The 27,663-nt window shown below is 53.9% G+C and overlaps 1 protein-coding gene across 3 annotated transcripts; it reads right to left on the bottom strand.

Moving 5' to 3' along the window:
- Positions 1–1,114: 1,114 nt before the first annotated feature.
- On the bottom strand, positions 1,115–15,237 carry LOC109435241 (low affinity immunoglobulin gamma Fc region receptor II-b). 3 transcript variants are annotated; one of them, XM_074322393.1, is made up of 8 exons: positions 15,031–15,237; positions 11,354–11,374; positions 10,095–10,349; positions 5,788–6,042; positions 5,032–5,154; positions 3,579–3,626; positions 1,806–1,843; positions 1,115–1,652 (listed from the first exon to the last, which is right to left on the bottom strand). In XM_074322393.1, exons 1-8 carry the CDS (start codon positions 15,119–15,121, stop codon positions 1,569–1,571), a joined length of 915 nt encoding a protein of 304 aa, XP_074178494.1. In that variant the 5' UTR covers positions 15,122–15,237; the 3' UTR covers positions 1,115–1,568. The 3 variants fall into 3 exon arrangements, with proteins under 3 accessions (XP_074178494.1, XP_019568544.2, XP_074178495.1); XM_019712985.2 differs by having other exon boundaries at positions 10,095–10,352; positions 15,031–15,234; XM_074322394.1 differs by lacking the exon at positions 3,579–3,626 and having other exon boundaries at positions 10,095–10,352; positions 15,031–15,234.
- Between the last annotated feature and the right edge of the window lie 12,426 nt (positions 15,238–27,663).

The following is a 27,663-nucleotide window of genomic DNA, read 5'->3' as shown; positions in this document are numbered from 1 at the left end:
CCAATCCAGAATTACATATTACATGTTCAACCCCAGTTATCCACAGAAAGGGGAACAGGACTGGGGGGTAAGGACAAAGGGGAATTTCATCTTTACTCTTTCTATTTCTGCATTGTTTGAGCTTATGTGCTTACAATGAGCATGAATTCTTGCCTATGTGTATTTATGGACATGTGAAAATATAATGTGATCCAATTCTAAAACTATGTATCCTTAACACGTGCTGCTCGAGGCAGGAACATGGACTGACATCCTTTAAATGGTAGCATTGATTCTTTCTGGTTTGTGGGTATATAGGTGATCTTAATTATCTTTTTCATTTACCTGTATTTTAATTTTATAAAAAACATCAGTGCAGTAAAAAATTTACATATGAATCAAAGAAAATAGGTTGTCACTATGTAATTTATAAATAAAAGGATATATACACTGTTACCAGAAAAATGGCCAAGAGAATGTGAACGGGAAAGTCACAAAAGCAGAAATAGAAATGGCTAATAGTCTTAAATTCTCTAATTCTAAAACAGAGTTTAGCATAAAGCAAGGCCCCCAGTAACCTGGCCACTGTAATTACTGTTGTTCATTATTGTAACAGTATGTGTGGAGTAAATATGAAACATACCATAGACAGCCAGGGAGACTACCCAGCCAGGGCAGCAGCTAAATCCTGGATGCAACAATGTTGTACCCAGAAGCCGTATTAGGGTCCCGGAAAAGAGGCCTCTCCAAGGGCACCCATGAACCCTCCAGGAAGCTGTCAGTCATGAGTCTAACCTGCTGGGACGGCTTCTCTGAGGCCACATATCCTTCTGGCCACCGACAGGAGAACTGAGCGGCAGGACATCAGCACTCTCCACTGAGGACACACCTGAAACAGGTTTCCTGAGAACAGGAGTTGCAAAACAAAGTGATGGTTTTATTTGTGGGGGCGGGAGGGGGGGAGAAGGCAAGGAAAGAAGGATGCAAATTTCAGGCAGAGGGACTCACCCTACAAGCCCACCTTCCCTCCCCATCTGCTTCCCTCCATTACCTTCCCAAGAACCTTACCACTGACGAGAAACAGCCCCCAAACCAGCCTACATTCCAGCAACAGAGCCTTAAGACATAGTGGGAATGTTGTCATCACAGAGTTTTATTATAAAAGCAACACATGGTCTGTACACGAAAGGTGAAGACAGAAAAGAGCAGCAGAGCCCGCCCCCTGAAACAGCCACTGTAACGGGAAGGGTTAGTGGGCTGCAGCATTTCTGCAATCACGTCTATTTACACAATTTTTCTTGTGCGACCTGTAACGTGAGCATTTCCTGTGCGGCTACAGAGGAATCAGGATGTGACAGTGGAGGCTTGATGGTGAGAAGTGCTGAGGCCCAGGGGTCAGCCCGCCAGTCACCTGGGACGCATCGTGTGCACTGTCAGGACAGGGGGCCTCAGGATGTACAGGGATCAGTGTGGACGAGTCCTCGTCCTTTGGAAGCACCGCAGCCTCCTCCTCCCCCTCCCGGAGGGCAGCCTGGCCCCTCTGGCTGCCCTGCATGTCGCAGTCGTCCAGGTGAGGGTGGGGAGGCTGGCTACATGTTCTGGTAATCATTGGGCTCCGGATCTTGCTCCTGAGCCTCTGGATGCAGCAGGAGTGAGTAGGTGATTGTGTTCTCCTGCGGAGAGAGAGGCAGCTTGGATCCCTGGACAGGAAGCGGGGAGGGGGGCTGAGGGAGGGGCAGGCAATGGTGGGGGAGGGGCAGGTGATGGAGGGGGAGGGGCCGGTGGGGGAGGAGCGAGTGATTGAGTCGGGGATGGCAGTGGCTCACCTCCTTTTCGGCAGCCTCTTCAGCATTAGTGACGTTGGCTATGGGCAAAAGAACAGGTCAGCTGGGGCACTACTGCTGGCGCCTACTGCCAAGGTGGCAGCTGCCAAGCAAAGCCCAAACCCAACGCCAGCAAAGCCCAAACCCAACGCCAGCAAAGCCCAAACCCAATGAGTGAATGCATGGCCCACCCCACTCTGGAGCCCCAGTCTGGGCCCCACTGGCCACATGGCAGCCATTTGGGCCCCATGCTTTAGTTTTTGCTTTTCAGGGACAGCTGAGTTTTCCCAGCAGTGAAGCAGGTGGCTCCTGGGATGGGGGGTGGGGAGGGTTGCTCAGTGTCAGCTTGAGGGCAGGTCTGGAGTTTTGCAGCCACAGAATTCACCAGAGAACCCTGAGGGCCACGCGCACTGTGGCTGGGGCAAGTGCATCTTTGTTGGAACTTGGAAGAAGCTGTTTCCGCGATGACATTAAAAAGAAAGCGATTGAGCGAGTCCTTTTCTGGTGACTTCCCTCAGGCTTTGCCAGCGGGAAGCAGCCTCAGTGCGTGCCGTGCGGGGAGGGCAGGGGTCTGAGGCGACACACCCAGCATGTGTGCTCTCCCCTGTGCCAAGCACCCTTTTTCCAGGCTCCACCTTCCGGCACAAGCCCATCCTCACTGCTCTTTCTAACCGCCCCCCCCCTGCCACCCCCCGCGGGCGGGCGGCTATGCCTTCCCGCGAGCCTCAGCCCCGTCCTGGCTGCGAAGTGCATTTAGGCCAATGGAGACAGAACCAAACACCGGAGTGGCTGGTCCTGCGGCATGTGGGTTTCTTTCCAGACCTGGGCTGGCCCGTGTGGACTCGGGCCCAGTCCCCCCCCACTTGGTCTGGCCCAGGGATACAGGGCCGCCCTGCTCCAAGTGCAGCCACACAGCGCCACGTGCTCAAGCTCTCAAATCTGTTGCTCAGCTCTGAGTCACCCCCACCGTCAGAGGCCCCTGAGGGCCTCTTCTCCTGCCCTGCTCTGCTGCCTGGGAGACCGGCTGGAGAACATTCCGGGTCCTTCATGCTCTGGCTCTAACTAGTCAGGGAGTCGCCTGGGACACTCCTGCTCCTCCCACACTCCCACCTGGCCAGAGCAGGATGTCACTGACTCGTGTCAGACCTGCAGGGGCTCAGGGCTCATTTCCTCAGTGAGCGGCCGAACCCCCGAGGGGGAAGGACTTGTTAAAGCTTCCTCCCCACAAGGGTGACAGAGCACGGGCCAGGCCCACACGCAGTAAGCCTGGAACCCGGCTTTGCCCACAAAGCCCACTCGTGCCTCCAGACCCCAGGACTTCCCGTGTCCCTGAGAGCCGAGCCCGACCCCCTCGGCGTCACTGCACACAGCCAGACTCCAGTGACCCAGGGTTTTCCCCTCGGCCTCCTTCTTTCCTCTTACAATCTTCCCCCTCAATCTTATTTGCCTCCATCTTACAACTTCTAGCCTCTGTCCTGTGCCAGCTCTGCCAATGCCCCACAGAAAGACCCAAATGTCTCTCATTTCCTGCTCTGGAAATGCCCCCAGCAGCCCTGGTCCCAGAAACCTGGACACAGCCCTCCCTGCTCTACCCGGCACAGGGGTCCCTCTTCTCCCCGTCTCCAGAGACGTCCTCTTCAGGCCCAGGAGTGAGCCTCAGAGCTGACCAAGCGATTTGAGCCCCTGCCCTCCTCCCTCTCCTGTGCCCCCAGCTGAACCCACACAAGCCATTCCGTGAGCAGACGCAGCGGTAGCCCCCCCAGGGGCCACACTCACCTGGTTTCTCAGGTGCGGCCTGTCCCTTTTCCCTGCGTTCAGGGCTTCCTGGGAGGGTCAGGAGGGGCACACAGGGGGTTAGTAGGATTATGGGGTGAGGCCTGAGTCCTCGGGGCCGAGGACCGGAGACAGGATCGCCCTAGAACCAACACAGACCCTTCCCCTCCCCAGTGCCAGCTCTCTTGCCCAGGGAACTGCCCCAGACCGTAAACAGGCTGGTCTAGAGACACAGGCGTCCCTACGCCAACTGTGGGACACTGGACTCTCAGAGGCCACTCCATTGGTCTTCTGAGGCCCCCTCTGCCTTTGAAAAGCACCACCGTCTCTCTGAGTCGCTGCAGTTGCTCTTTGGGAACTGGGGTCCTGGCTGTGACCTGACCGACGGGAGGTGTTAGTGCTTGGGGAGGTGTTAGCAGTGCTTGCTCCTCCTGAGTGGTGACTCCGTGTCAGGGTGGCCCTAGTGCTTTTCAGGGCGATGTGTTGGGACGATATGCTTATTGGATTTCTAGGGCCTTCCCCCTCTCAGTTCTCTGCACTCATTAGCCATAAACCGGTTCCCAGAACTGAAGCTCCTCACTTCCTGACTGCCCAGTCGGTGGTCGCCCCCGCACTGGGTGCTGGGGGAAAGAGAGGGACAAGGGGCCTACGTCTTCCACTGGTCCGCAGCGAAGACGACCTGGCCCCTGCCCGTCTATCCTTTTTTCTGCCTCTCAATACATGACTTCAACAGCACCCTCCTCACGGCTCCTCCAAGCCCCATCCTGGCCACGCCACGCCTCATCTCCATGGCTCCATGCCTGGAAGGCCCCCCAGTCCTCTCTGCCTGGCTGATGCTCTCCGTGGGGATAACACCCCACCCTTACATGCCGCTGTGAGAGCTTCCGCCTCATTCATCAGGACCATCTGTCAGGCAGCTTCTGCTCATGCCCTCTTTTGCAGATGGAGAAACTGAGGCACAGAGAAGTCGAGTGACTGACCAAAGGTCACACAGCGGTGAGCTGTGGAACTGAGGTGGCACGTGGCAGTCCGGGCCAGCACCGGTGCCTGCAGTCACATACCACACTGCCTCCCGTGAAAGTTTCTGTAGCGCCCAGCCACGTGGCTATGCAGGCTCGTCTGCACCCAGGGCCTTCGCCTCTGTCACTGCTCCAGCCCCTCTGATGATGATGATGGACTCGCATTCTGTCTTCCCTACCATGCTGTGCGCTCTTTGAGGGCCCAGACTCAACTCCTGTGTCACCCAGAGTGTAGCACAGTGCTCGTGCGACACATACGCGAGTCTGTTCAAACCTTGTTGAATGAATGAATGAACATGAATGAAGAAATAAAACACGGGGCCACATCTGAACGTCAGGATTCTCTAGCCCAAAGATACGGGTTCTGGCAATGCTTGGGGTTAGGGCCTTGGTCAGGGAGAAGCAGAGAACAAGAGGGACCAAGAGGAAGCACAAACCTGAACTATGCCGTAGCCGCCGGCGGAAGCAGACCACCATGGCCGTGATGGCTGCCACAGAAGCGATGCCGACCATCACAAACACCACGAGCATCACCAGGAAAGTGTTGCCAGAGCTGGGCCCTGAGGAACACAGACCTCAGGATGGGCAGGCGCCCCCTGACCGCTCCCTCCCCAGCCAATCGCCCAGAGCACAGCCCCTGGAGCTGTTGTGTCTGGGCCACACACAGGGGCACCACACACTGTCCCCCACCCCAGGTCTCTGCACTGATCTCAGGTGTGCTACTGAGTGCAGAACAGAGGGGAGAGTTCCTCAGGGATATGGGGGGGCCTGAAGCCCCCATACCAGGAAGCACCACCGTGCAACACCGTGCACCACCACTGCCTTGAGCTGTCCAGCCCAGGCCACGCTTTGGAGAGCAAATGGGCAGCACCGACATGACAACTAAGAAGACACGAGGAGAACGTCAGTTCTCAGGAAGGTCCAGGAGCTTAGGGAGCCTGCACCAAAGAGGGAGGTGCGATCGCCACTGCCCTGGGGGAGGGGCCTGCATCTTAACAGGACACCACAGTCTCTGAATCTGGAAGCTGAGAGCTCTGAACTCTGGCCCCCACTTCTGCCCCCCAGCCAGTCTCTCCTCCCTATGGCCAGTTCTGCTGCTGTGGCCCTTTGCAGGTGGTCATGTGGGTCCAATGACCTTGGTCCTGACTGTCCATCCCTCTCCTCCCCTCCTTCCACATGGACAGTGACCCCACCTTGGATGGTGATAGTCACAGGCTGTGACATGTGTTGCGTGCGCCCTATGATTCCCAAGCAGTGGTAATCGCCACTGTGGCTGGCGTTGGCTTGTGGGATGGAGAAGCTGGAATTCTGGTAGGAAAACATCTTGGATTTTCCATTATGGTAGAAGGTGATCTTGTGCAGAGGCCTGTTCCTCCAGCTGTGGCACCTCAGCTTGATGGACTCGCCGGCCTGGAACACCAGGCGAGGGGTCTGGAGCAGCAGCCAGTCTGAAAGACAAAGGGAGCACAGGACCCGGGAGGTGAGTCGACTCGGACCCAGACCATCCTGATGGCTGGGGCACGAGGTGTGGAGGGAAGAGCTTGAGTCTGGAACCAGATGGGCCTGGCCTCTATTCTGGTGCCCGTCCGTGAACTCTGGAGTCAGGGGCAGTCATGTGACTCTCCTGGGCCTCGGTGTCCTCATCTGTGAAGATGGACATAGACATACCACGCACAGTAGTTCCTGGCACACAGTAGGTGCTCAGGATGTGCTGGTCTTCTCTTTCCTGTCCTGGGAGGAGGTGGCTGCAGCCGCGTCCTGCCCCACAGGCCTCTGCGGGAAGGTCACAAGAGACCCCAGTGCAGTCCCTCCCCTGGGGGAGGAAGGAGGATACAGTCTGACAGGAGACACGTGTCTTTGGGGACAGTAGAAAGCCACGGACACCCAACAAATATCAACTCATTTGATAAATGTGAGGAATGTGGAACGCTCTTCAGAGGGGTCTTTGTCTGAGAGCAGCAGTGCCACGGCGGGCGGTCACTAGTCTGCTGTATAATTTCCCCCCAACTTTCATCCTTTTACTGAGGAAGAAAAAATATTTAACATTTTTGTTGTTGAGGAATAGAGCCTCAGGTGGGTAGACTCCTGGCCTCAGCCATGTACCTCTGTCCTGAAGCTCTGGGACAGAGCAGACTAGGGACTGGAAAGCAGGTAGGAGACAACAGAGACTTGGCAAGAGCCACATGCGGCCACACAGACACTGGCAGCACAGCAGACCCAGGCCAGCAGCGTGAGCCTGCCCAGAAGGCAGGTGGAGGGCTCAGCACCAAGGGGGTGACAACAAAGAGAAGAGTCGGCCCCAGCCACCATGGGACAATCCAGAGGGAGCAGTGGGGATCACCCGATCCTGCCACTGGTGTCACAAAACTAGAACACCTACGTCACCTGGCCCTGGCCTTCCCACCCTGCACGTTTCTCCTCCTGGAGAAGGGTGACCCTGGCCGGACACCCCAGTCCAGGGGAAGGCTGAGTGGTCCTGGTTCTCCAGACTGCCTCTTTCAGGAAGACTGGATTATAGGTGGGGATGCTGAGAACTGTAGATTTCTTAAAATGGAGTAGAGCCCCAAGAAACTGTCTAAGCTGTCACCATGTAGCATCAGCAACTCATTCTGTCACTTCTCATCCCTGTCCCTCTGGGGGACGGCTCTGCAGAGACAGACTTCACTGGAGCACCTCTGTGCCCTGCAGAGTCTCTGCTGGTGCCAGGTGAGAATACGGACAGTGGGAGGGTCGGCCTGAGGCTGGTCTGTGCCGAGGGCCAGCCAAGGGCTCCTTGAGGACGCTTGTCTTGGTGCAGACCTTGGGGGCAGGGCCCAGCTGCAGGTTCATGGCACTCATGAGATGTCCTTCTCTCAGTAATCAAAGGGCCTTTCCATCAACCCCCTGGGAACAAAGGTCCTCTGTCGTCTCCGGGAAACCCAGAGAGAAGCAGTGAACTCCCGCATGTCCCCACTTTTTGGGCTGGGCTTCCCAGGAGACGCAGGGTGGTGCAGCGGGACCCTGCTGTAGGCGGGGCCATGTGGAGGGTCCCCAGGGTCTCTGTGTCCCAGGAGATAGGGCTCCATCACACCCGGCGCTCTCTGAATGCTGGCTGGGATCCTATCATCCCGGTGGCAGCCCTGGTCTGGACACCGGTGATGTCAGCTGTGGTGGTGAATGGGCACAGTGGCTTCTTGAATGGCTCTGCACCATTTCCTCTTCAGCCAGAAATGGCAGCTCCAGCTCACATCACGCTCCTAGTGCCGCTCATGAAGCAGAGCCTCTCTGCTCACTGCTGTGCAGGGCTCACTGCTGTGCAGGGCTCACTGCTGTGCAGGGCCCACCGCCCCCCTAGCAGGACACGCGCCTTCTGTCCACTTGGCACACGCTACCCTCGCCCGAAGGCCCCCTGACTGATTCTCACTCAGCTCTGCCAGAGCCCGGTCTGCGGCGGCTTCCCCATCTCCGGTTCTGCTGACTTCCTGTGCACCAAGGCCCTCAGTGACGTGGGTGGCAGTTGGGCCATCACCGTAGCCTGTGGGGCTCTGAGTCACCCACTTCTCTGGACACCATTGCTGTCATAGGGGAGGAGCTCGGCTGTTAGCTGCCCGCCAGTGCCTGGGCCAGCTTTCTCCCCAAGACCACTGTCCTCCAGCCCCTGGAGACCCCTCAGCAGGATGCACCCGGGTGGAGACACCGTGTCTCCTCTTGGGACTCAGCCTCACGTCTGACAGTCAACGTTGGGGTTTGCTGGCCAGTGCAGAGGCAGCAGGGACCTGGCTGCTGACAGAGGGGCAGCGAGCTACATGCCATGCTGGGCCCGGCGGTGCTGGCACTGTCCCTGGACGGGACGCTGCTGCTACTGATCCCCACCTGTTTCTCCTGAGGTGGTGACTGGTGCTGAGTCTGGAAATGGGACCTGTGTGGGTGGCAGAGATAATGAGGGTCTATGGCAGGGTCACGGGCACACCTTGCAGCCGTTCCCATCGGCTTCTGCCTTGTGCCTCGGACAGGCTGCTCTGGCTCAGGGTTGCTGTCACGGTTGCTGTGGGCCGCAGGCCGGGGCTCCAGCTCTCCTGGGCCAGCTCCCAAGAGCAGCGGCTCCTGAGGACGGCAACTGACCCAAATGCCTGGGCGTAGGCCACCTCCAGCCGGACTCATGGAGCCTGGGGTGCGGTCCCACTGTGCCTTCAGCTTGACTCAGGTTGCAGGGCTGATGGAGGCCCCAGAGGAAACCAGAGGCACGGCCATGGCCTGTCCAGTGACAGGGGACTGAAGGCAGGGGAAGGGGCTCTATGTGGAGCCTTGCGCTGAGGCCTGTGGCCCCTCGCGGCCAAGTTCTGCACCTGCTCTGTCTGCTCTGCGTCCAGGACCCCAAGCAGCTGGCACATCCCGCTGGACTGTGGCCACCGTCTGGCAGGCATCGGGGTGAACGGGAGGCTGAGGCATTCCCGCCCGGGGTCTGTAGATCCAGGCAGGCCTGGGGCTGGTTGGGGTGGGGAGGTGGCGGTCCCAAGACCCTGAATTGTGTCTCACTCTGGCCCCGGCTGATGAGCTGGTGGTCCGCGACCTCAGCTGCTGCTGGAGCGCAAGCGGGGAAAGTGCCACCTCAGAAGCCACCTTGCCCGCTGTCCTCAGTGACAAGCCAGCTGCCCCTGCCTTGGGGACTCCATCAGGGGAGCCACAATTCTGTTGGCTCCCAGTCTCCGTGACGGGGGCCCCGGGCACCAAGGCTGGGGCTCTGACCCAAGTCCTCCAGGGAGGCGTCCATCTCAAGTATTTGTCCGTCCGTCCATCACCAGGCGTCCCCACACCTCCTCCCCTTGCCGAGTGGCAGGGACAGCAGGCCTTCCCTCGAGGCCTGTCACTTCCTGCTGGGTGCACACCCACCTGGCCCACCCGGAACTTCCGAGGAAGTTTTGGGCATCAGCTGAGGGAAGGGCACCGAGTGGAGAAACACTGGCAGCACCATCACATCGTAGCTTTTCTCAGGAGCTTTGTGACATCAGCAAACACTTTTGAGCCCTGCCCTGTGTCAGGACTGGAAATGCAAAGCTTTTGATTGAAGTTGCTAGAGGGTGGGGGCAGTGAAGTGCTGCCACTCACGGACCTGTGTGCCGAGAAGGCTTGGGTACCCCACTGAGCAGGGGACTGAGACAGACGGAGCTCACGGGTTTCTACAGACAGCAAGTACTAGGGCTAGAACTCTGCTGTGTTCCATTCATGCCATAAAAGCCACAGTTTCCTTCTGCTTCTCTCACACCAGGCGGCCTGTTTGTGGCCTTGGCACCACCTTCTTGCTCAATGAGGACTGAGGCAAAACAGCCCAACATACACCAAGGCACTGCCACCCCACCCCACGCAGAAAGAGGTGCAGGGGTGAAAAGGGAAACAACCACTTCAAACAGCTCACAGCCGTGCTTCCCAGCGAACGGCCACCCCTTCCCTGAAAGCCTGGCCATGTCAGCAGCTGGCATCTCTCCTCGCCCCCTCACGCCTCCCGGGGCCTTGCTCCACTGACCGGAAACCACGTCCAGATGCACGGGGTCACTGAGGCTGGTCTGGTCCGTCTGGCAGCTGTAGTTCCCACTGTCACTGCTGCTGACCTGGAGGTGGTAGCTGGGCTGGACCTGGGCCGGGATGGGGTTCCCGTTGTGGAACCAGCGGGTGGGGCTGTTCCCAGGGGCCTGGGGCCCCTGGCAGCTCAGAGTCACGTTGTCCTCCTGGAGCAGGTTGATCCACGGGGGCTGGAGGCTGAGCACCGCCTTCGGGAGAGTTGCTGAGGGGCAGACGGCACAGGCAGCATGAGGAAAGGGCCCCCACCCCAGGCCCCAGAACTGTTTGTCACTGAGGGCGATTCCTCTTCCACATAACACCCCCCAGGACCCAGGTACCAAGTCCCCTAGGGCATTTGACGACCCCTCAGAAGGACAGGAAAGAGGTCGTGGAAAGGGGTCGGACGAAGCACACACCCTAGGAGGAACGTGCTCTCACTGAGGGCGCCGGATGCAGGCCCCCCCACACGCACACCCCACTCGGGGCTCTCATTTTCCTCCCCTGTGAACTGAGGCACTTGGACACTAGTGGAAGAAGGCAGGCAGTGGAGCTGTGAGGCCTGAAGGCAGGTCCCTCCTGACTGCGTCCCTCCCCTTCATCCCCCAGCACGGGCCTGTCCTCGCACCAAGCACAGAGGAGCCCCTGTGACGCCCAAGGAGAATGAAACAAAGGGGGAGAAAGGCTGGCGGGCGGGCGAGCAGGGGCCTGGGCTCAGGGCCCCGGAGAATCCCCGCCCCGCTGCCCTGGAGTGGAGGCCAGAGGGCCAGGGGGAAGCCGCCACCTCCTTCTGTGTCTGCCTGGCCCGAGGCGCTCACATACAGGCCCAGCAGAAGACCCACCGACACGTGGGGGCAGCAGAGCAGACCAGCAATTTCCACGCAGCCAAGACTATAACTGGGCTCTTTTTGGGGAAAACTGACTGCGTGTAGGGAGAGGAAGGAGACTGACAGACAGAAGGGGCAGCCTTCTCTTCTGTGACAACAACTGCGACACGGCCACACGTCAGCCAGCGTAACAGGACAGAAATGTGGGAGCACCTCTGTACCAAGGTGCCCATCCTGCGTCCCTGGGAGGGAGGGCAGAGGGGCAGGGAGCCAGGCCCCCCGTGGGGGCAACTGTCCTTCCTGGCTCTACCTGGGAGCTTGGGGTTGGACCAGCCCCAGGCAGGGCGCTGGGAGCAGAGGCAGAGGGCAGCTGGGGGACGGAGAGGATGGGGCCACTTACCAGGTGTCCCGGCACCAGGAGCTGTAGGGAGAGAGCAAAATGAGTCCAGAGCTGGCAGGCAACGACGCTGACTCTACAAATCATGCCCTCCTAGCAAAGCCTCCTGACTCCCTGGCCCTTCTCCGTCCCCATTAAGTCACCCATATTGTCCACACCTTCACTTGTTCAGCCACGTGTTACTGAAACGACCGCGTGGGCAGGCGGGTTGGTGTCCCTGAAGGATACTGAGCTGTCATTCTGACACATTTCTCTAGTAAACGCTCCTGCTGCCTTGTCTGGGGAGTGACACTCATGTCTCCTCACTCCCCACACTCCCTGCCCTGGCCGCCAGCCCCTCGCACGTAAAGGCCATGCCTTCCTTCCTGCTTCGTGGAACTCTCACGTCTTCCCCGTAAGCTGTCATCTCTACGGCTCCCTCTGTGGCTTTTCACCGGGGACGGTGTCTCCTGCTTGTGCTCATGTTCTGTCCTGGGCCGTCCCTGTCACCCTCTGTCATTCCCCTTCTGTCCGGCATCACCAGTTTCTCCTTCGCAGCTGGATCTTTCCCACCCACATAAAATACTCCAGGATTTTTCATAAAAAGAAAAACTCTCGCTTGACTCCACGTATAATTCCAAAATTATTTCTCCTCCCCGTTTCATACCAGATTTCTCCATTTGTTTCCTGTACTGGTCCTCCCAGTAGCTTTCACTCTCTGCCTTCCCGAACATCAAAACCTGTCAGGTGGACACATCTGTCCCCGTCCTCCCAGTAAGTGTCTCTTCACCATCGCCCCGTTTCTGGGGCCTGGAAGCCAACCCACCTTTTATTCCTCTCTCTTTCTCTTTCTCTCTCCCAAACCCCAGCCCCCTTCACAACAGTAGATCTTGGCTCACCGACTTCTGTCCATGGCCATGGCCACCATTCTAGCTTGGGTCACGGCCAGCTTCCTCCCGCCTCCTAACTTGTCTCCCCACTTCTTTTGTGCTGCCCACAGTCAGTCTCCCACAGAGAAGCTAGACTTACTTTGAAAATACCAAATTAGATAACATCACTCCCTGCTCACCAGCCCTTGGTGGCTTCCTTTGCTCCTTTTTTTATTGTTGTTAAATTTTTATTTATTTTAAATGTTTTTCCAGGACCCATCAGCTCCAAGTCAAGTAGTTGTTCCAATCTAGTTGTGGAGGGCGCAGCTCACAGTGGCTCATGTGGGGATCGAACCGGTAGCCTTGTTGTTAAGAGCACCGCGCTCTAACTAACTGGCCACCCCTCCTTTGCTCTTAAAATGTAAATACGCGTGTTGACAAGACAACGGCTGGCACGGGGCCTGCTCACCTTTCCAGCCCCATCTGTCTCGAGCCCTCTTATCCACTCACTGAGCTCCAGTAAAACCAGCCCTCCTTAAATCCCACAAATGTGGGGCTTTGTGTGCTGGCCCTCTCTGGAAACCTGCTTCCTTTGTATGTTCCAGGGGCCAAGTCCTTGTGGCGCCTAAGGTCTCAGCTTAGATGTCACTTCCTCAGGAAACTTTCCATATCCTCCTGTTTAAGTAGGCTGCTCTCTCGGCTCCGCGGCAACATTTCTTATCAGAGTATCCTGTTTTCTCTTCGTAGCCCTTTGCGGTTTATATTTATGCTTTTGTGTTTGTTCGTTCATTGTTTCTCTCTCTCTGCAGAATGGAAGCTCCAAGAGGGCAGGACCCACAACAACTTTTATTCGCCCATGTTCCGGAAACAATCCCTGAGTCTCGGAGGGAGATAAGGGGCCCTGACAGGGTGCTGACGGTAGGCAGCAGAGGAAGACGCAGGCACGAGAAAAATCTAAGCGAGAGAACCGAGGACCGGCACGTGAGGAGGTGTGGGGGTGACATAAGTGGGTGATTAGGAAGGTCAGTGTGTGCACACAGGCAGAGACGTTAGCAGGAGGAGAGCATCTGCTCGCGGAAAGTAATAAGTTGGGTCTTGAATGGCTTTTTTTTCCTGAGCTGGTGAACCCACCTGGGGTGTCCGAGCAGCAGGTGGAAATATGAAACTGTACTTGACACAGCGAGAGGGGTGGCTTTGGAAGTCACTGACACAGAAGTGACAGCTGCACAGCAGAGGGTGCAGGCCCGGCAAGGGCGACAGCGAGGCAGGAGGCTGGGCAAAGAAGAGAGACTGAGGAGGACAAGCGATCAGAAGAGATGAGAAGGTGGGGAGAAGCCAGAGATCGTGTATTCATTCGACAAACAGTCATGAGTGTGGGGAGGGAGACGGCAGCCGTGTGGCAGCTCTCGTGTCCCACAGAGGCGCCTGCACACGGCATTTACTTAAAGCTTCAGCCAGGCACTTGTGGTGCCTGTGGAAGCAGAAGGGGCAGTGCCCACAGCGCCTGCTGCAGGGGAGACCCACAGGGGCAGGCCAGTGGGGGAGACCTGGAGCTTTCTTTAGTGGGCGAAGGCACGGCCCCGAGCCACGCATGAGGGCCAGTGACTCAGCCACGGCCCGAAGATGTCATGACCTCAGGGTGCAGCCTGGATTCGGGGAAGAAGACACAGGCTATGTCAGAACTGAGTCATCTAGTGACGAACAGCCAAACATGGTGGCCCAGATGGGAATGGAAGAGATGGGGCATAGCCTTGGTGGCGTAGCAAAGGGGCCAATGAAAGAAAGTGCCCAGTCTGCGTGGCAGCCCTGCCCAGTGGCTGGCACCCTGGGAGCACCATTGGCAGAGGCAGAGGGGCTGGCCGCCTCTGCAGGCCTGGGCGTCCCCGAGAGACCAGTGAGATGGCCTATCTGCTCGCGGGCTGCTGGCTTCCTCTCCTGCAGCCCCGTCCACACCACCCAGCGTTGACCAGGTTTGACTGTCAGTCATGCATGTAACCTGGTGGGGGTGGTACTGCATGTCTTCCTCTGGGCCGTCCTGAGGTCCATGTGAGCTTGGGAGTCAGTTGTGGCCCCAGGGCTCCCCTCGGTGACCTGCCCTGGACCGTTCCTGCAACCAGCACCATCAGCCTCGGGCCCAGGCCCCAGCTGACAACATGGTAAGCCATCCGTCCTGGCCCAGGACCCTGGCTTTCGCCCTGACCTATGCCCGTAGCTATGCGGTGTGAGCAAACACACACCATGTCTTGGTCCCACACTTGGTGGTTCCAGAATTGCCCAGGTGGCACATTCTCTGAGCCACGCATACCTGGGAAACCCAGGCCCTCTCTGCTTCTCCCCAGGGCAGGAGAAGAGGCTTTTGCTGCCCGGAGTGGATTCAGGGGTGCAGAGAAGAGTCACTGCCCCCTGTTTGCCCCCCCCACACACACCCCCAGACAGTGCTAGCCTCCGGCCTAACATTCGCTCCCTGTGAAACACAGACCTCTAAGGAAAGAAAACAGCCTGGCCACCCAAGTCCAGATCATGGCACCTTCCTCAGAGCATATTCTCATGTGCGGGTGGCAGAGTGGCAAGGACCTTGGTGCCTAGTAGGATTCAGCAAGAGACACTGAAAACCCCCAACCCTGCCAATTTCACTATTTGCCAAGGCCAGCAGGGGTGTCCGAGTTTGGTCTCCCTCAGCCTACCGTTACCCTCCAGGTTTTTTTGACATGCTTTGCACGCTACCTACTAGCTCACCCAAGCTCAGCCCCAACCCAGGTGACATAGCTGAATCAGGAAAGCACGCCTGGCTTTGTTCCTCTTCCTCTGTCCCTCCTGGGGACCGTGACTCACCCACAAACAGGAGAGCTGTCCACAGCAGCATGTGGCCCAAAGGATGGCAGGACATGTGGTCAGCCCGGTGTCTCAATGAGGGGGCCCCCATCACCCTGGCCTCCGACAGCACCAGCACGGCAAGCACGGGCTTCTCTGGACGCTGGACAGTTGTACCCCAGAGGGCAGACCAAGTCTGGAGCCCAAAAGGGGAAGTGAGAAGCAGCGTCTTTTTATCACGGGCTCCGCCCTCCACCCGCTTTCCTCTGAACTGCCCCTCCCTGAAGACTTGGCCTTCCCAGAATGAATCTGACCCAGCCGGACTCCAAATTCACCAAAATTTTATAAACTGAGGAACAACTTCCTGCTCTTCCTCTGGGGCCACAGCTGGGCTCGGCCTGCGAGGAAGAGAAGAGGGGACAGTCACCCACACGCAGCTCTGAGCCCCACTCTATCTCTCCAGAGAGGGTGGGGGCGGGACGGTCAGCTCCAGCTGCTGGGTCCAGACCCTGGGAGTGCCCCCGGCAGCAGGTGGTGGCCTCTGTTAGGGTCCCTGACTCCCGTTTGGGTGTGGACCAGAGACGAGGAGGTGTGTCTGCTGGCAGGAGGACGGCCACACTCCTTCTCAGTTCCCCTCCCTCGTTCACTCATGACCTGCTTCTCTAGCTCTGCCCCTCATTCCTGCCCTGTTCTCAGCTCGATGGCGGAAGAAAGAGCAGAGTCGGGGCCCCTGGTCCGTATCAGTGAAGACCAGCATGCATACCTTTCAAGCAGCATTTCTCAGCCTCAGTACCACTGACATTTGGGGCCTAATAAGTCCTGCTGTGAGGACCTGTCCTGTACATGTCAGACGCTTGGCAGCACCGCTGGCCTCTCATGCCAGGGGCACCCACTAGCTGTGAAAATTAAAATGTCTCAACATCAGCAAACGTCCCCTCGGTTTGCCAATGGCCCTGGGGCTTTTGTATGCCAGCAAAGCACCTCATATGGCATGGGTATCCAGCAAACGCTAATTTCTTCCTCTTGCTTTCTGTCCATATCCTGAGCACCCCCAGAACTGGGGCCTTCTGGCACCCCTCTTGGGACCTTCTCCTGGGGCCTCTTTTGCAAATGCCCTCTCAGGAAGCACACTGTGGTACAAGGAAATGACATTAAAACCTGTGATCTTCAAAAGCCTCGACAGCTCCCACCCCTTGGCTGCAGGTTTTTACTACCGGCCCCAATCTACCTCCAGCCCTTATGGGTTTTTAGGTGAGAAGGCCAGATCTTTATCTGTGGTCATTTTTAAGTCTTTTGTCATTGACAGACAGTTATTGCTTTATTCTGGTGCTTCTGCAAAATTGAGACTCATGGAAAGGACCCTGGGGAGAACTCCCAACCACTGTCACAGGTGTCAAATTACAAGGTGTGGAGCCTTGGATTCACACTGTCACAGCTGATGAAGGCTCCACTGACATCTGGTGCCCTACAAACAAAGGAGACCTCAAAGTCAAGCTGAGCAGGCGAAGCTGCTGGTACCATGAAGTAGGCGGCTTCTGCACATGACCTTGCAGCACAAATCCTGGCTCCTTCCCGTCGTGCACCTGCTTCACTGTTCCTCCTCCTTTCTCTTTCTGCTGCTTGGAGACAGAATACGACCATCTTTATTTCTGAGGCTCGTGCAAAGGAGGAAGCCTGTCCGCTGACTGGTTTTGCCACCGAAGACCCTGCTGGGTCATGGTGCTGAGGGCCCTGCAGTTCTGCCTGTCACAAACGTCTCCCTGATTTCCAGAGCCTCCATTTCTCAGGACCAAAGGAAGCCCCTCCCTGCCGTGCCAGCCATCACTCCAACCCTGCAAGTCAGCCCCCTGCCTCCAGCCCACTAACAAGAGGACGCAGAACGTACTTCCTGTACAGCCGCCAGGCCCTTACGTCTTCCTGAGGTCCAGGCTGTCACCCCCCAGTTCTGAGCCATGGCTGACCACCCTGCACCCCTAGGCCAGTAGCCTCCAGCACAGGACAGTTGTTTGGGTGGCACAGCCTGGGTTGGCCTACACCTGTGCAGGACCAGTGCCCCTCGGGTGTGGGCAGCTAGTGTCTGACTACAGACGGAGTGGTGGGGAGCTGGCGTCTGAGCTACGTATTCACGTCTCCAACTGCCCACAGCCACACCAGGTTCACGCTGGGTGCAGCTCTTGGCCTGCAGTGGAGACTCAACCTCACTACTCACTTCCTTTGGCAGTTCCCTGCTCCCTTGGCTGGGACTAAAGAAAGCAAGAGGTGCCCCCAACAGTCCCTAGACTCCCTGGCTGAGGTCAGTCCCGTTGCTGAGTAGGGAAAAGTCTGTGGTGACCCCTGCTGCCCTCGGATGAGCCCTTCAGGGGTCGGCACCCAGCACATCAGGCCACGGAGCCCGAGTCTGTCTTTCTTGGATTATGTGATCTGTCAGTTTGGGTCGTGGGGACCGTGGCTGTGTGTGACGTGCCCTCCGGACACTGGTGTCATCCTGCTCAGCCATTCCGCGGTCTCCCTGGTGCGTTGCACTCTCAGATGCTTTCAGTGCTCATGTGCAGCTGCTGGGGACCCGACAAATGATGTCCCAGACAAGTGACCTCCCTTTGCCTAGAACAGTCAACTAAGGGACCAAGACCTCGCTGCCCTGACCCGTGTTTTCCAGTCGGAGATCCAGCCCAACTCCAACAGCAACAAGAAGAAGGCCCAGAGTGGTGCTTAGACCTTACATTTGGATCAAAGGGAGGGGAGGGTGATAAAGTTAATTCAGACAGTAAATCAGGACCCACAGAGTGGAGGTAGCCCCAGGGCTGGGCGCACGTCACAGCCTGCACTTACTGGACGCACCTGTCAGGGTCCTGATGTACCCAAGCCCAGTTGTCACTCGGCCTTAGTCAGCTCACCTGGCCCTAGAAAACAGGACCTGCTGGCCTTACCAGGGAGGCCCCTCCCGGCCAGTCCTGCCTCCGTCCCAGCTGCCCCTTCCGGTTCTGTAAAGCTCGCTCTTGCCCCAAGTCCCCGGGGAAGAAGGTTCCCTGCCTGCGAGGCACTGTACCCTCCAGTCCACAGGTGACTGGTACTTGAATAAAAGACATCACACCATTCCTTACTTCTTCAGTCATGTGACAAAGCACAAGCCTAGAGCAACATACAGTTAATTAATAGTTACTGTGTAAGCACACAAATGCGTACTCTGACGAGGCATTTTACATGCAGTACCTCTAACAACGGCAGAAGGTAAATTATGGCATCCTCATTTGCACATTAAGAAAGTGAAGCTAAATCGAGGTCTGTTACAAGTTTTCAGAGTTCGAACAAAATGAATTGCAATAGAGCGATGCCAGACCGGAATTAGTTCGGAGCCCTCCAGCTGCAGAAGCCTGGGAAAGACTTCTGTGGGGAGAAGGGAAGCAAACGGAAACCGTGTCATCGGCTCTGCCTCTGCCGTAAGCATTGGCACTCTTTGGAAAAGTCTAGTTGGCTGTTTGTGATTGGCTGAGAAGGGGAGCAGACTACGCCATCCCAAAATATTCCTCTTTCGCATAACGATTATTTTGAGCTGATTATTTTTAAGAAACAGCAGACACAGGAGAAGCTCTGAAAACCAAGCAGCAGTTTCCTTTCTGTGAGGCTCACTTTTGTATAAGGGAAATCTCCATGTGTAAGGCCTTCTTTTCTGTACCAGCGTGAGAAGGAGGCGTCTAAATCACAAGCTCTTGTCTTTGGAGACAGCACAGATGTCAATTTGCCTAACAGTCTCACCCTTTACTGTGCTTTTCCTGATAATCCCCCGAAACTGGACCCCCCCAAAAAAAAAACACCCTTTCTTTTGTCTTTAGCTGGAGATAGTATTTAAGGTGAGAGCTTTGGCCACTGGTGGAGCCACCCAGTTTTCCTGGGTTTCCCCCAGGAATACATGTTATTGAAACTGTTTATTTTTCAATTTGTCTTCTATTGGGGGGGAGGGGTCTCTGCCAAGACCCTAGACGGGTAGAGGGAAAATATTTGTCCTCCCTGCAAAACCAAAACAGAGCTGGGAGTGTCTCCTTCCCATCACAGCTGGGAAAAGTCTAAACAAAGAGTAAACTAGAGTAAGATACAAGGACATGTTTCTACAAGAAAATGGTTACACACACAGGGCACACTATTTATGCAAAACCCAAACATGGCCATGAACAGGAGAATTCTTTGAAAGGGACGGCTTGATTTAAAATGTAAACATTGGGAAATAGCAAAGAGATAAATGATTCAAACATCAGAAGTGCCCATGGAGTTCGGAGGTGAAGTCCCGCCAACGGCCTCTGCCCTGACCCACTCTACCATCTTGGATGTTTTCCTCTTCCTACATAAGCTTTGCGGCCTCATCGTAAGGTGGTGACTACATCAGCACTCAGCCCATAGCGTTGTGTGAAGATCAAATGACGAAACTCACGAGTAGTGCTGTTAAGAACAAAACGAGCTGAGGAAATCTGAAAGATCTCATTGGCTGTATTCAGTGATTCAGGAATCGGGCAGCCTCCCATCCAGCAGCCAGACCGGAGCTCCGGGGATCTGTGCACAAGGAGACTTCTAGGCAGAAGGGAGTGGGGACACGGAAGCTACATGAGGCCAGTAAGAGTGCCATGCCAAGGCCGCTTTCCCTGAAAGGACGGCAGAGCCCTGCTAGTGTTCCTCAGGCGATTCCAGATGGGCTGGTGTCAGATCCCATTTCTGAGACATTAAGTCTGGGTTTGGTGACGTGGGGCTTAGCACAGGGGACTCCATTTTGGGCCTGCTGTCTTTTTTTTTAACAATGCTCAATACAACCTGTCATCCACATGTAGTCTTTATTATCATTAAAGACTGGAACAATCTAGCCCACTGCTCCCATGGGGACTGGTGTTTATGGACCCATTGGGGAGGGCAGCGGAGCGGCTCCACCTCTAGACACTGAGTCCAGCTTCTGACCCACAGGTGCTGCCGTGTGCTTTCTTCTGGGCTGGCTTTTGTTTCCCTTCCTCCTGATACGCTGAGCATCGTCCCATCTCAATGATTCCCGTGATTGCGCTATCAGTCCTCTCTAGGATTTCCTCCTTGCAGCCACTTCCTCAAGAACTGAGCCTACCGCCTACACTACAATCAACTGCTGACCCCAAAGAAGGAGGAAGTTTGGGGGGAAACCAACCACAGAGGGGAAGAAGGAGAAAGGACAGAGGAAGTTCTGGCTGAGGACTCTCGCCCTCTACTTGCCGCTCACCAGGCCAGCCTGGAAACTGCCTCTGGGAATCCATAGCTCTGCGTTCAAGCATCCTCATCTTCAACAACCATTGAGAAATGCAAACACTCTAGGCCACACGGACATTAACTTCAGAGTGTGAATTTGTTCACCAATCACTCTTTTTCAGAACTGGAGAGTGCAGAAGAATTCTGATGAGAGGAGAAAGAAATAATACAAGAGAAGGGCTATTTCTCAAGAAGCAAAGATCCATGTCCAACGGAGGGGCTTAGACAACAAGGGGCCATTTATCTCTGAGGACCTAGGTTAGGTTACTTACTTAGTTATGTATTTTATTATTATTTTTTTAATTTAATTTAAGTATAGTTGGTACACAATATTATATTAGTTACATTAGTTTCAGGTATATAATGCAGTGATTTGACATTTTTATACCTTACAGTGTGATCACCCCACTAAGTCTAGTACCCATCCATCACCTACCTGTCACCCATCTGTCACCATGCACACTTATCACGACATTATTGACTAGAGGCCCCTTCCCCTTTGTTTGCCCAGCCCTAACCCCTTCCCTTCTGACAACCATCCCTTTGATTTCTGTTTCTATGAGTCTGTTTTGGTTTGGTTTGGTTTGGTTGGTATATTTTTTTGTTTGTTTTCACATGTAAGTGAAACCATATTGTATCTGTCTTTTTCCGTCTGACTTACATCACTCAGCATAAAGCCCGCTAGGTCCATCCACGTTGTCGCAAATGACAAGATTTCATTCTTTTTTACTGCTGCGTAACCTTGTGTTGTATGTGTGTAAGACATCTTCTTTCTTCACTTGTCTACGACAGACACCTACACACGTGCCTTTAGACCCCACTTTGCCGTCGTGTGGTCCTGGGCACACTGCTTCTCTGGACCTCAGCAAAGTCAGGGGTTTGAACAGGACAACCTTTCTCAGACATGACATTTGCACATATTTTCTCCCAGTCTGTAGCCTGTCTTCTCACGTTCTTGACAGTGCCGTTTGTAGAGCAGAAGTTTTTAATTTTAACAAAGTCCAGCTTATCAATTATTTCTTTGGTGTTGTACGCCAAAAGCCATCATCACATAGATTTTTCTCCCTTGTTGTCTTCTAGGACTTTCATAGTTTTGTGTTTTACATTTGAGTCTATGATCCATTTTGAGTTAATTTTTGTGAGGAGTGTGAGGTCGGTGAGTCGTTTTTCTGTGCGTGCATGTGGGTGTCCAGTGTCTCCAGCACCATCTGTTGAAGACAGTGCTTCCTCCCTTGTGTTACCTTTGCTTTTTTTTGTTTGTATTCCGTTGACTTATTTGTTGGTTCTTTGACGAAAACCAGACGTGCTTTAAGAGCTCTTTCTGCTCTAACCAGCTCTTCCTGCTCATGACCCTACATGTTAATGAAGAGAGCACTGACTTGCTTCCAATTTGACCCAGCTCAGGCCCAGACTACTTTCTCTCAACAATCATTCCAGGCTGAGGGTGACTAGTCTCCCACAACCTGTCAGGGACAAGACAAGGTCACAACTAGGTCACACCTGGGCATGCTGCTCTCTAGGGCAATGCCCAGAGGGGTGGGGACAAAGAGCTAGGTCACCATAAATGCTATCCTAAACAGGTGTTGTGCTGGGAGGGGAGAGGTATGCCATCACCCGGAGAGAAAGCAGAAGAGTCAGGAGCCAGAGAGCCTGTGAATCAGGTGTCCAGAGAAACACTGGAGGGCCAGGAGTCAGAGACAGACGGAAGTGTGGGCCCAGACGCAGTGTGGAACAAATCTTGTCAACACCAAGTTCCACCAGGCATTCCTCTTGTACATTGACTGGTAGATTGCTGGACAAAACAGACCCTAAAAGGACAGGCAAGTCCATAAAGGAGACCTCTGACCATTGCAGTTGAGTAAAGTCACAAATAGGAAAGATAGCGCTGTGACTGGTTGAGGAGCTCAATGGGGCCTCAGTTTGTCCGTCTAGAAACAGGAAAAGTTCTTCTGTACAGAAGACAGTGGGAGTCCCAGCTTAGCACTGCGGCCGCCAACCTCGGTGGAGGCCCCAGAAGAAGATGCCTCTGGCATGGGTGCAGAGTAGGGGAGCAGACTGGAGCAAATCTGGGCCTTGGCAGAATTGCAGAAGTGAAGCTAAGTTTTGTGGAAGCGCTGGAGGAAATTGATACTGAGGCTGCAGGGCACCCAATGCTGGGCAAGGGAGAACTTGCACAAGGCGACGGGGGCGGCCAGAGACTGAGCGACTCAGTCACCACTCAGAGCTCTGACCCTGTATAACTCTATGCTGCTAAAGGGGATGGGCGTGGGTGGAGGAGCGATGAGGAAACAGAAGAGACAGAAGTCTGCCCAGAGGAGCTCTCACTGTCATGGAGAAGATGGGTGCATCTTCTCCAAGCAAGTGGAGAGATGCAGGGGACAGATGTGACAACAGCACACACACACCCTATGTTCCACTTGTATTAGCAAAGCAGAAAAGAGCTGTGCAACCGGGACTGGGATTCAAACTTGAGGAAAAGTGTGTCAGAAAACATGAATGTTGATGATAAAGAAAAAGTAATCGATAGGGCTTTGATTTCAGACACACCTGCAAGTTAGCGACAAGGGAGGCCTGAGTTCCAAGCCCTCATAACACAACTGTGAGAAAACACTGAAGAACACAGGAGCTAAGAGAGGCGAGTGTGCACCCCAAAGAGCTAGGACAGTCATCAAATTAAAACCATGTTTGTATTCCAAACAACACAGACTCAAGAAGAGAAACACCAGTATCATGCACCGGTGAGAGCTTAGTCCAAGGGGAGATTTCAAACTGAACTAGTGGAAAGAAGGTCTAGCAGAGCTCCCCACCACAGCATGGCTCCTGCTTCATAGTCATAACTGGGGCCCAACCCTTAGCCACTTCTGAAACACATCATTTTAGACAGACCCAAAAGGGAAAGGTAACACTGGAGACACACAGCAACCAGAAGGCAAATAATAAGATGACAGTAGTAAGTCTCTACACATCAGTAATCACTCTAAATATAAATGAATTGAATTTACCAATCAAAAGGCACAGAGTGGCTGGACAGATTATAAAAAACAAGACCCAACTCTATGCTACCTACGGGAGACTCATTTCAGCTCTCAAGATTCGCATAGGCTCGAAGTGAAGGGATGGGAGAGAATATTCCAAGCAAGTGGAGACCAAAGGAAAGTGGGTGTCACCATACTTATATCAGAAAATAATAGACTTCAAGCCAAAAATGGTAACAAGACACAAAGAAGGTCATTATATAGCAATAAAAGGGTCAATCCATCAAGAAAATACAATAATTGTAAATACATACACACTCAACATCAGAGCACTGAAATATTTTAAGCAAATACTAATGGATCTAAAGGAAGAAATCAACAGTAACGTAATAATAGTATGTACTTTAATACCCCATTGGTAGCAATGGACAGGTCATCCAGACCAAAAGTCAACAATGAAAGCTTGGAATTGACCTATAACCTAGATTGAATGGGCTGAACAAACACATATAGAACATTTTATCCAACAGCAGCAGAATTTACATTCTTCTCCAGGGCCCACAGAACATTCTCCAGGATAGATCACATGACAGGACATAGAACAAACCTTAGAACATTTAAGAAGATTGAAATCATACCAACTATCTTTTCTGACCACAGTGGTCTTAAACTAGAAATCAACAACTGAGGAAAGCTGGAAAATCTACATATATGTGGAGACTAAACAACATACTTCTGAATAACCAATGAGGCAAAAGGAAAATTAAAAAATTATCTTGAAATAAATGAAAATGGAAATACATCATATCAAACCTATGGGATGCAGCACAAGCAGTTCTGAGAGGAAAATTTATAGCAATAAATGCATATATTGAAAAATTAGAAACATCTCAAATAAACATCCTAACTCTACACCTCAAGGAACTAGAAAAAGAACAAGTAGTCAAATAGCCAAATAGCCAAAACAATCTTGAGGGAAAAAATACAAAGCCAACAAAGGATTCGTATCTAAAATACATAAAGAACACCGACAAGTCAATAAGACAGACAACCCAATTAAAAAATGACCAAAAGATGTAAACAGACACTGCACAAGAGAGGATATCTAAATGACCAAATAAGCACAAGGAACGACACTCAACTTCATTACTTATCAAGGAAATGCAAGTTAGAAACAGTGAGTTATCACTGGTCACTAAAAACATTCAGGACACACTGTCCCAAAATATGGCACCGTGGCGTGTTGACTATTTTAAACTAAAGGAGTTTGGAGAAAATGGCAGAAGCAGAAAGGTCACTCTGACTTCCCCCACCTCACCCTCTTCTCTGGAAGCAGAAGATAAATCTCCCTGTGCCAGGAGGAAGGCAGACGTCCTGATAAACACTGATGGGTAATTTCAGGCCACGAAGGCTGTGTAAACAAACCACCTTAATTCTTCACCATCAATCCACCCTCAGCCCAAACCCCTCTGTCTCGTCAATGCTTCACAAATTCATCGTTTCTTTGTCTGAAAGGTCTAAAAGCTCCCCTCTCTGGTCACGTCTTTGAGTCTGACGTCTCTGTGGGACATGAGTATGTACAATGTTCAATTTGTTTTTTTCCTGTTAATCTGTCTACGTCAATTCAATAATTACAGCAGCCACAGAACCGAAAAGGGAACATTTTCCCTCCCCTACAACACCTACCTGATAGCTAAAATTAAAAAGATTGGCAATATCAAACTACACCTCAATTAAAAACAAAACCCAAAACCCAGACTTGCATGCCAGGTGGGATCACTGCCCTGCTCAGAATCCTTCAGCCACTGCCAGTGCCTTCAGCACGCTCTTCAGTCCCTCAAGGTGACACGTACGCCCCTCAGGATGTCATGTAGCATCTGGACATCTGGAGTGTATATCACGGCCGTGCCCACCCTGTCCTATGCTCCCCGGACCACATCTCTTGCTGTTCCCCCGGATGCTGTGTGTTCGCCACGCTGATGTCTGCAAACAGAGCGTCTTGAACTCAAACTCGTCCTTCAAGACCAAACTCCTTCCCTGTCAGGCCTTCCATCAACTGCACACCGCTCAGCTCTTGTGCAGGACGCGCGGGAATCTGAGTCGTGATCCCGGGGCTGCCCTGCGGCCACAGAGACCTGTCGCGTTCATGAACGTGAAGGGGACGTGTCTGGTACCTTGGCGTTGGGCTACCGTTGTAGACACTGGTTTTGGTTTCTCGGGCTTGGAAACCAACGCGCGCTGTCTGCGGCTCTCTACCGCCCTCTGTTGAAACAAAGCGGAGCGCGCATCTCACTGTCTGTCCAAGGAAACGGAAGGTCTGAGCTGTTCAGCGCAAGCAGCGCCGGCCGGCGGGGGTCACTCTGGCCGAAAGGTCCGCCGGAGTGACTCTCGACCTCCGTGCGGGGCGTGCGGCCGCCGAGACCTGCTTCACTCCGGTGCACGGGCTTCGGGCCCTTGGCAGTGACATGCGCGTAGAACCCGGGAGTCAGACCCCAGCGCGCAGGCTGCGCAGCTCGCAGCCGCCCCCTCGCATGCCCTGCCCTCTAGGTGCCCGTGCGGGGTCGCCCTGCACTGAGGCCGGGGACCCATCCTAGGACAAACGCGGGACAGCTCCGGAAACTGCTTCTGCGGAGGCCGAAGCCCCTGGGGCAGCGTCCCATTTGACAAGGACTTTGAAGGTTGTAAAGGAGGCGCTGAGCGGTTCCAAACTGTCGGCAGATGTACCTGAAGGCGAGTACAGGGGCCAGTCCTACGACATCGGTCAGTTTCCTAGGGCACAAGTCAGGCCCAGTCCGTGTCCCCAGCTCCAGCCCAGACCTTGACCCTGACCACTCCCCTGGTAGGTCCCACGGGCACCTCACACTCAGAAAACCTGGACTTGTCACTTCTCCCCGTTAAACTTCTTCCCATCCCACGGCCCCCCTCAGGGGCGCACCGCACCCCCTGAGCCAGAAACCTGCGGTCCTCACGGTCGCCTTCGTCCCTTTCATAGCCCACACCCGGTGTTCCCAGTGTCCTTTGCTAACGTCTCTACCCCACCACCATCGCCTTCATGAAAGAACACCAAGCTGGGTTTCAAAGGGATGTCATACCCCCATGTTCACAGCAGCAGAGGTTTGGAAACAACCCAAGTGTCCATCACCCGCTGACTGGGTAAGGAACCGGCCATGGACGCACACAGTGGACTACGCAGCCTTAACAAAGAGGAGCTCCTCTCCCAGGCCCCTGTGAACCCCAAAGGCTCACACTGAGCAAAATAAGCCAGTCACGAGAGGACAAAAGTGCATGACTGCACCCGCAGCAAGTGTCTCAAGTGTCAGACTCGTGGAAGCAGAAGGCACTTGGTGGTTGCCAGGGGCAGGGAGTGGGGCTGGGGGGCAGTGTTGAGGGGTGCAGAGCTCCAGTTTTGCAAGAGGAAGACACTCTGGAGATCTGAGTCCTACCCAGCAGTGTGAACAGACTTCTTACTACTGACTACACTTAAAAACTGTTAAGACGGAAAATTTAGCATGATGTGTTGTTCACATAACAGGAAACTGGTGGGCAGACAGCACGTCTGAATGCAGAAACTAGTCAGAAGGATCACCGAGGGAGCCGTGAGAACCTGCCACAGAAAGCCCAGAACGTAACAGAACCGAGTGTCAAATTCTCTGAAGGAAGAAAGATTTCTAAGCTTTGGGGGGAAAAGGTCCTCATCAAGCTTTGACATTTCTGAATAATACAAAACTAAAATCAAACCAATGCAAACTGCAAACTGGAAAAAAAAATTTTTTGTAAGTTACCCCCCAAAAGAGGTGTTTTTATCATACGAGAAATTAATGAGAAAAAATGTAGAGTCCTGACAAATAGGCAAGGGCCAGGATATCTACAAAGACATCCAGAAACATCTGGTTAAACAAACACTAAGTGTGCAGACACTGCACTCTCCACCTGATGGGAATACAAAAGAGGAAACGCAACCAGTGAACAAGTACCTGGAAATCCTCCGACACAGTAGTAATCAAAGAAATGCAAATTGAAACGCGAGACCCAGTTTCTCCTCTACTGGGTTACCTGGACTGAGAGTGTGATAAATGGATGCTCACAGACTTCAGGATGGAGAGTGAATTCAAACAATTCTTTTGGAAAGAAACGTGGAAATACTATCAAAAGCTTAGAAATGTACATACTTATGGCATTGTAATTTCACTTCTGGGAAAATGGCCTTGGGAAATATGCCAAAATGTATTTTTTTTAAATACTCTGACCTTTGTAGCACTACTGAAAATAATGAAAATTAGAATGAACCTAAAAACGTCCAAAATCTGGCTTTAGGGAGATTGCCCTGTGGCCACATCAGCTGGAGTCTCCTGGGCACCCAGAGAGAGATGTATGTATCAGTTAGGTGACTTTCTGCAGCAAGTGCCAGAAAATGCCACTCAGATGG

The sequence above is a fragment of the Rhinolophus sinicus genome, linkage group LG17, assembly GCF_036562045.2.
Source record: "Rhinolophus sinicus isolate RSC01 linkage group LG17, ASM3656204v1, whole genome shotgun sequence".
Lineage (NCBI taxonomy): Eukaryota > Metazoa > Chordata > Mammalia > Chiroptera > Rhinolophidae > Rhinolophus > Rhinolophus sinicus.
This window is presented reverse-complemented; position numbering and strand designations above follow the sequence as displayed.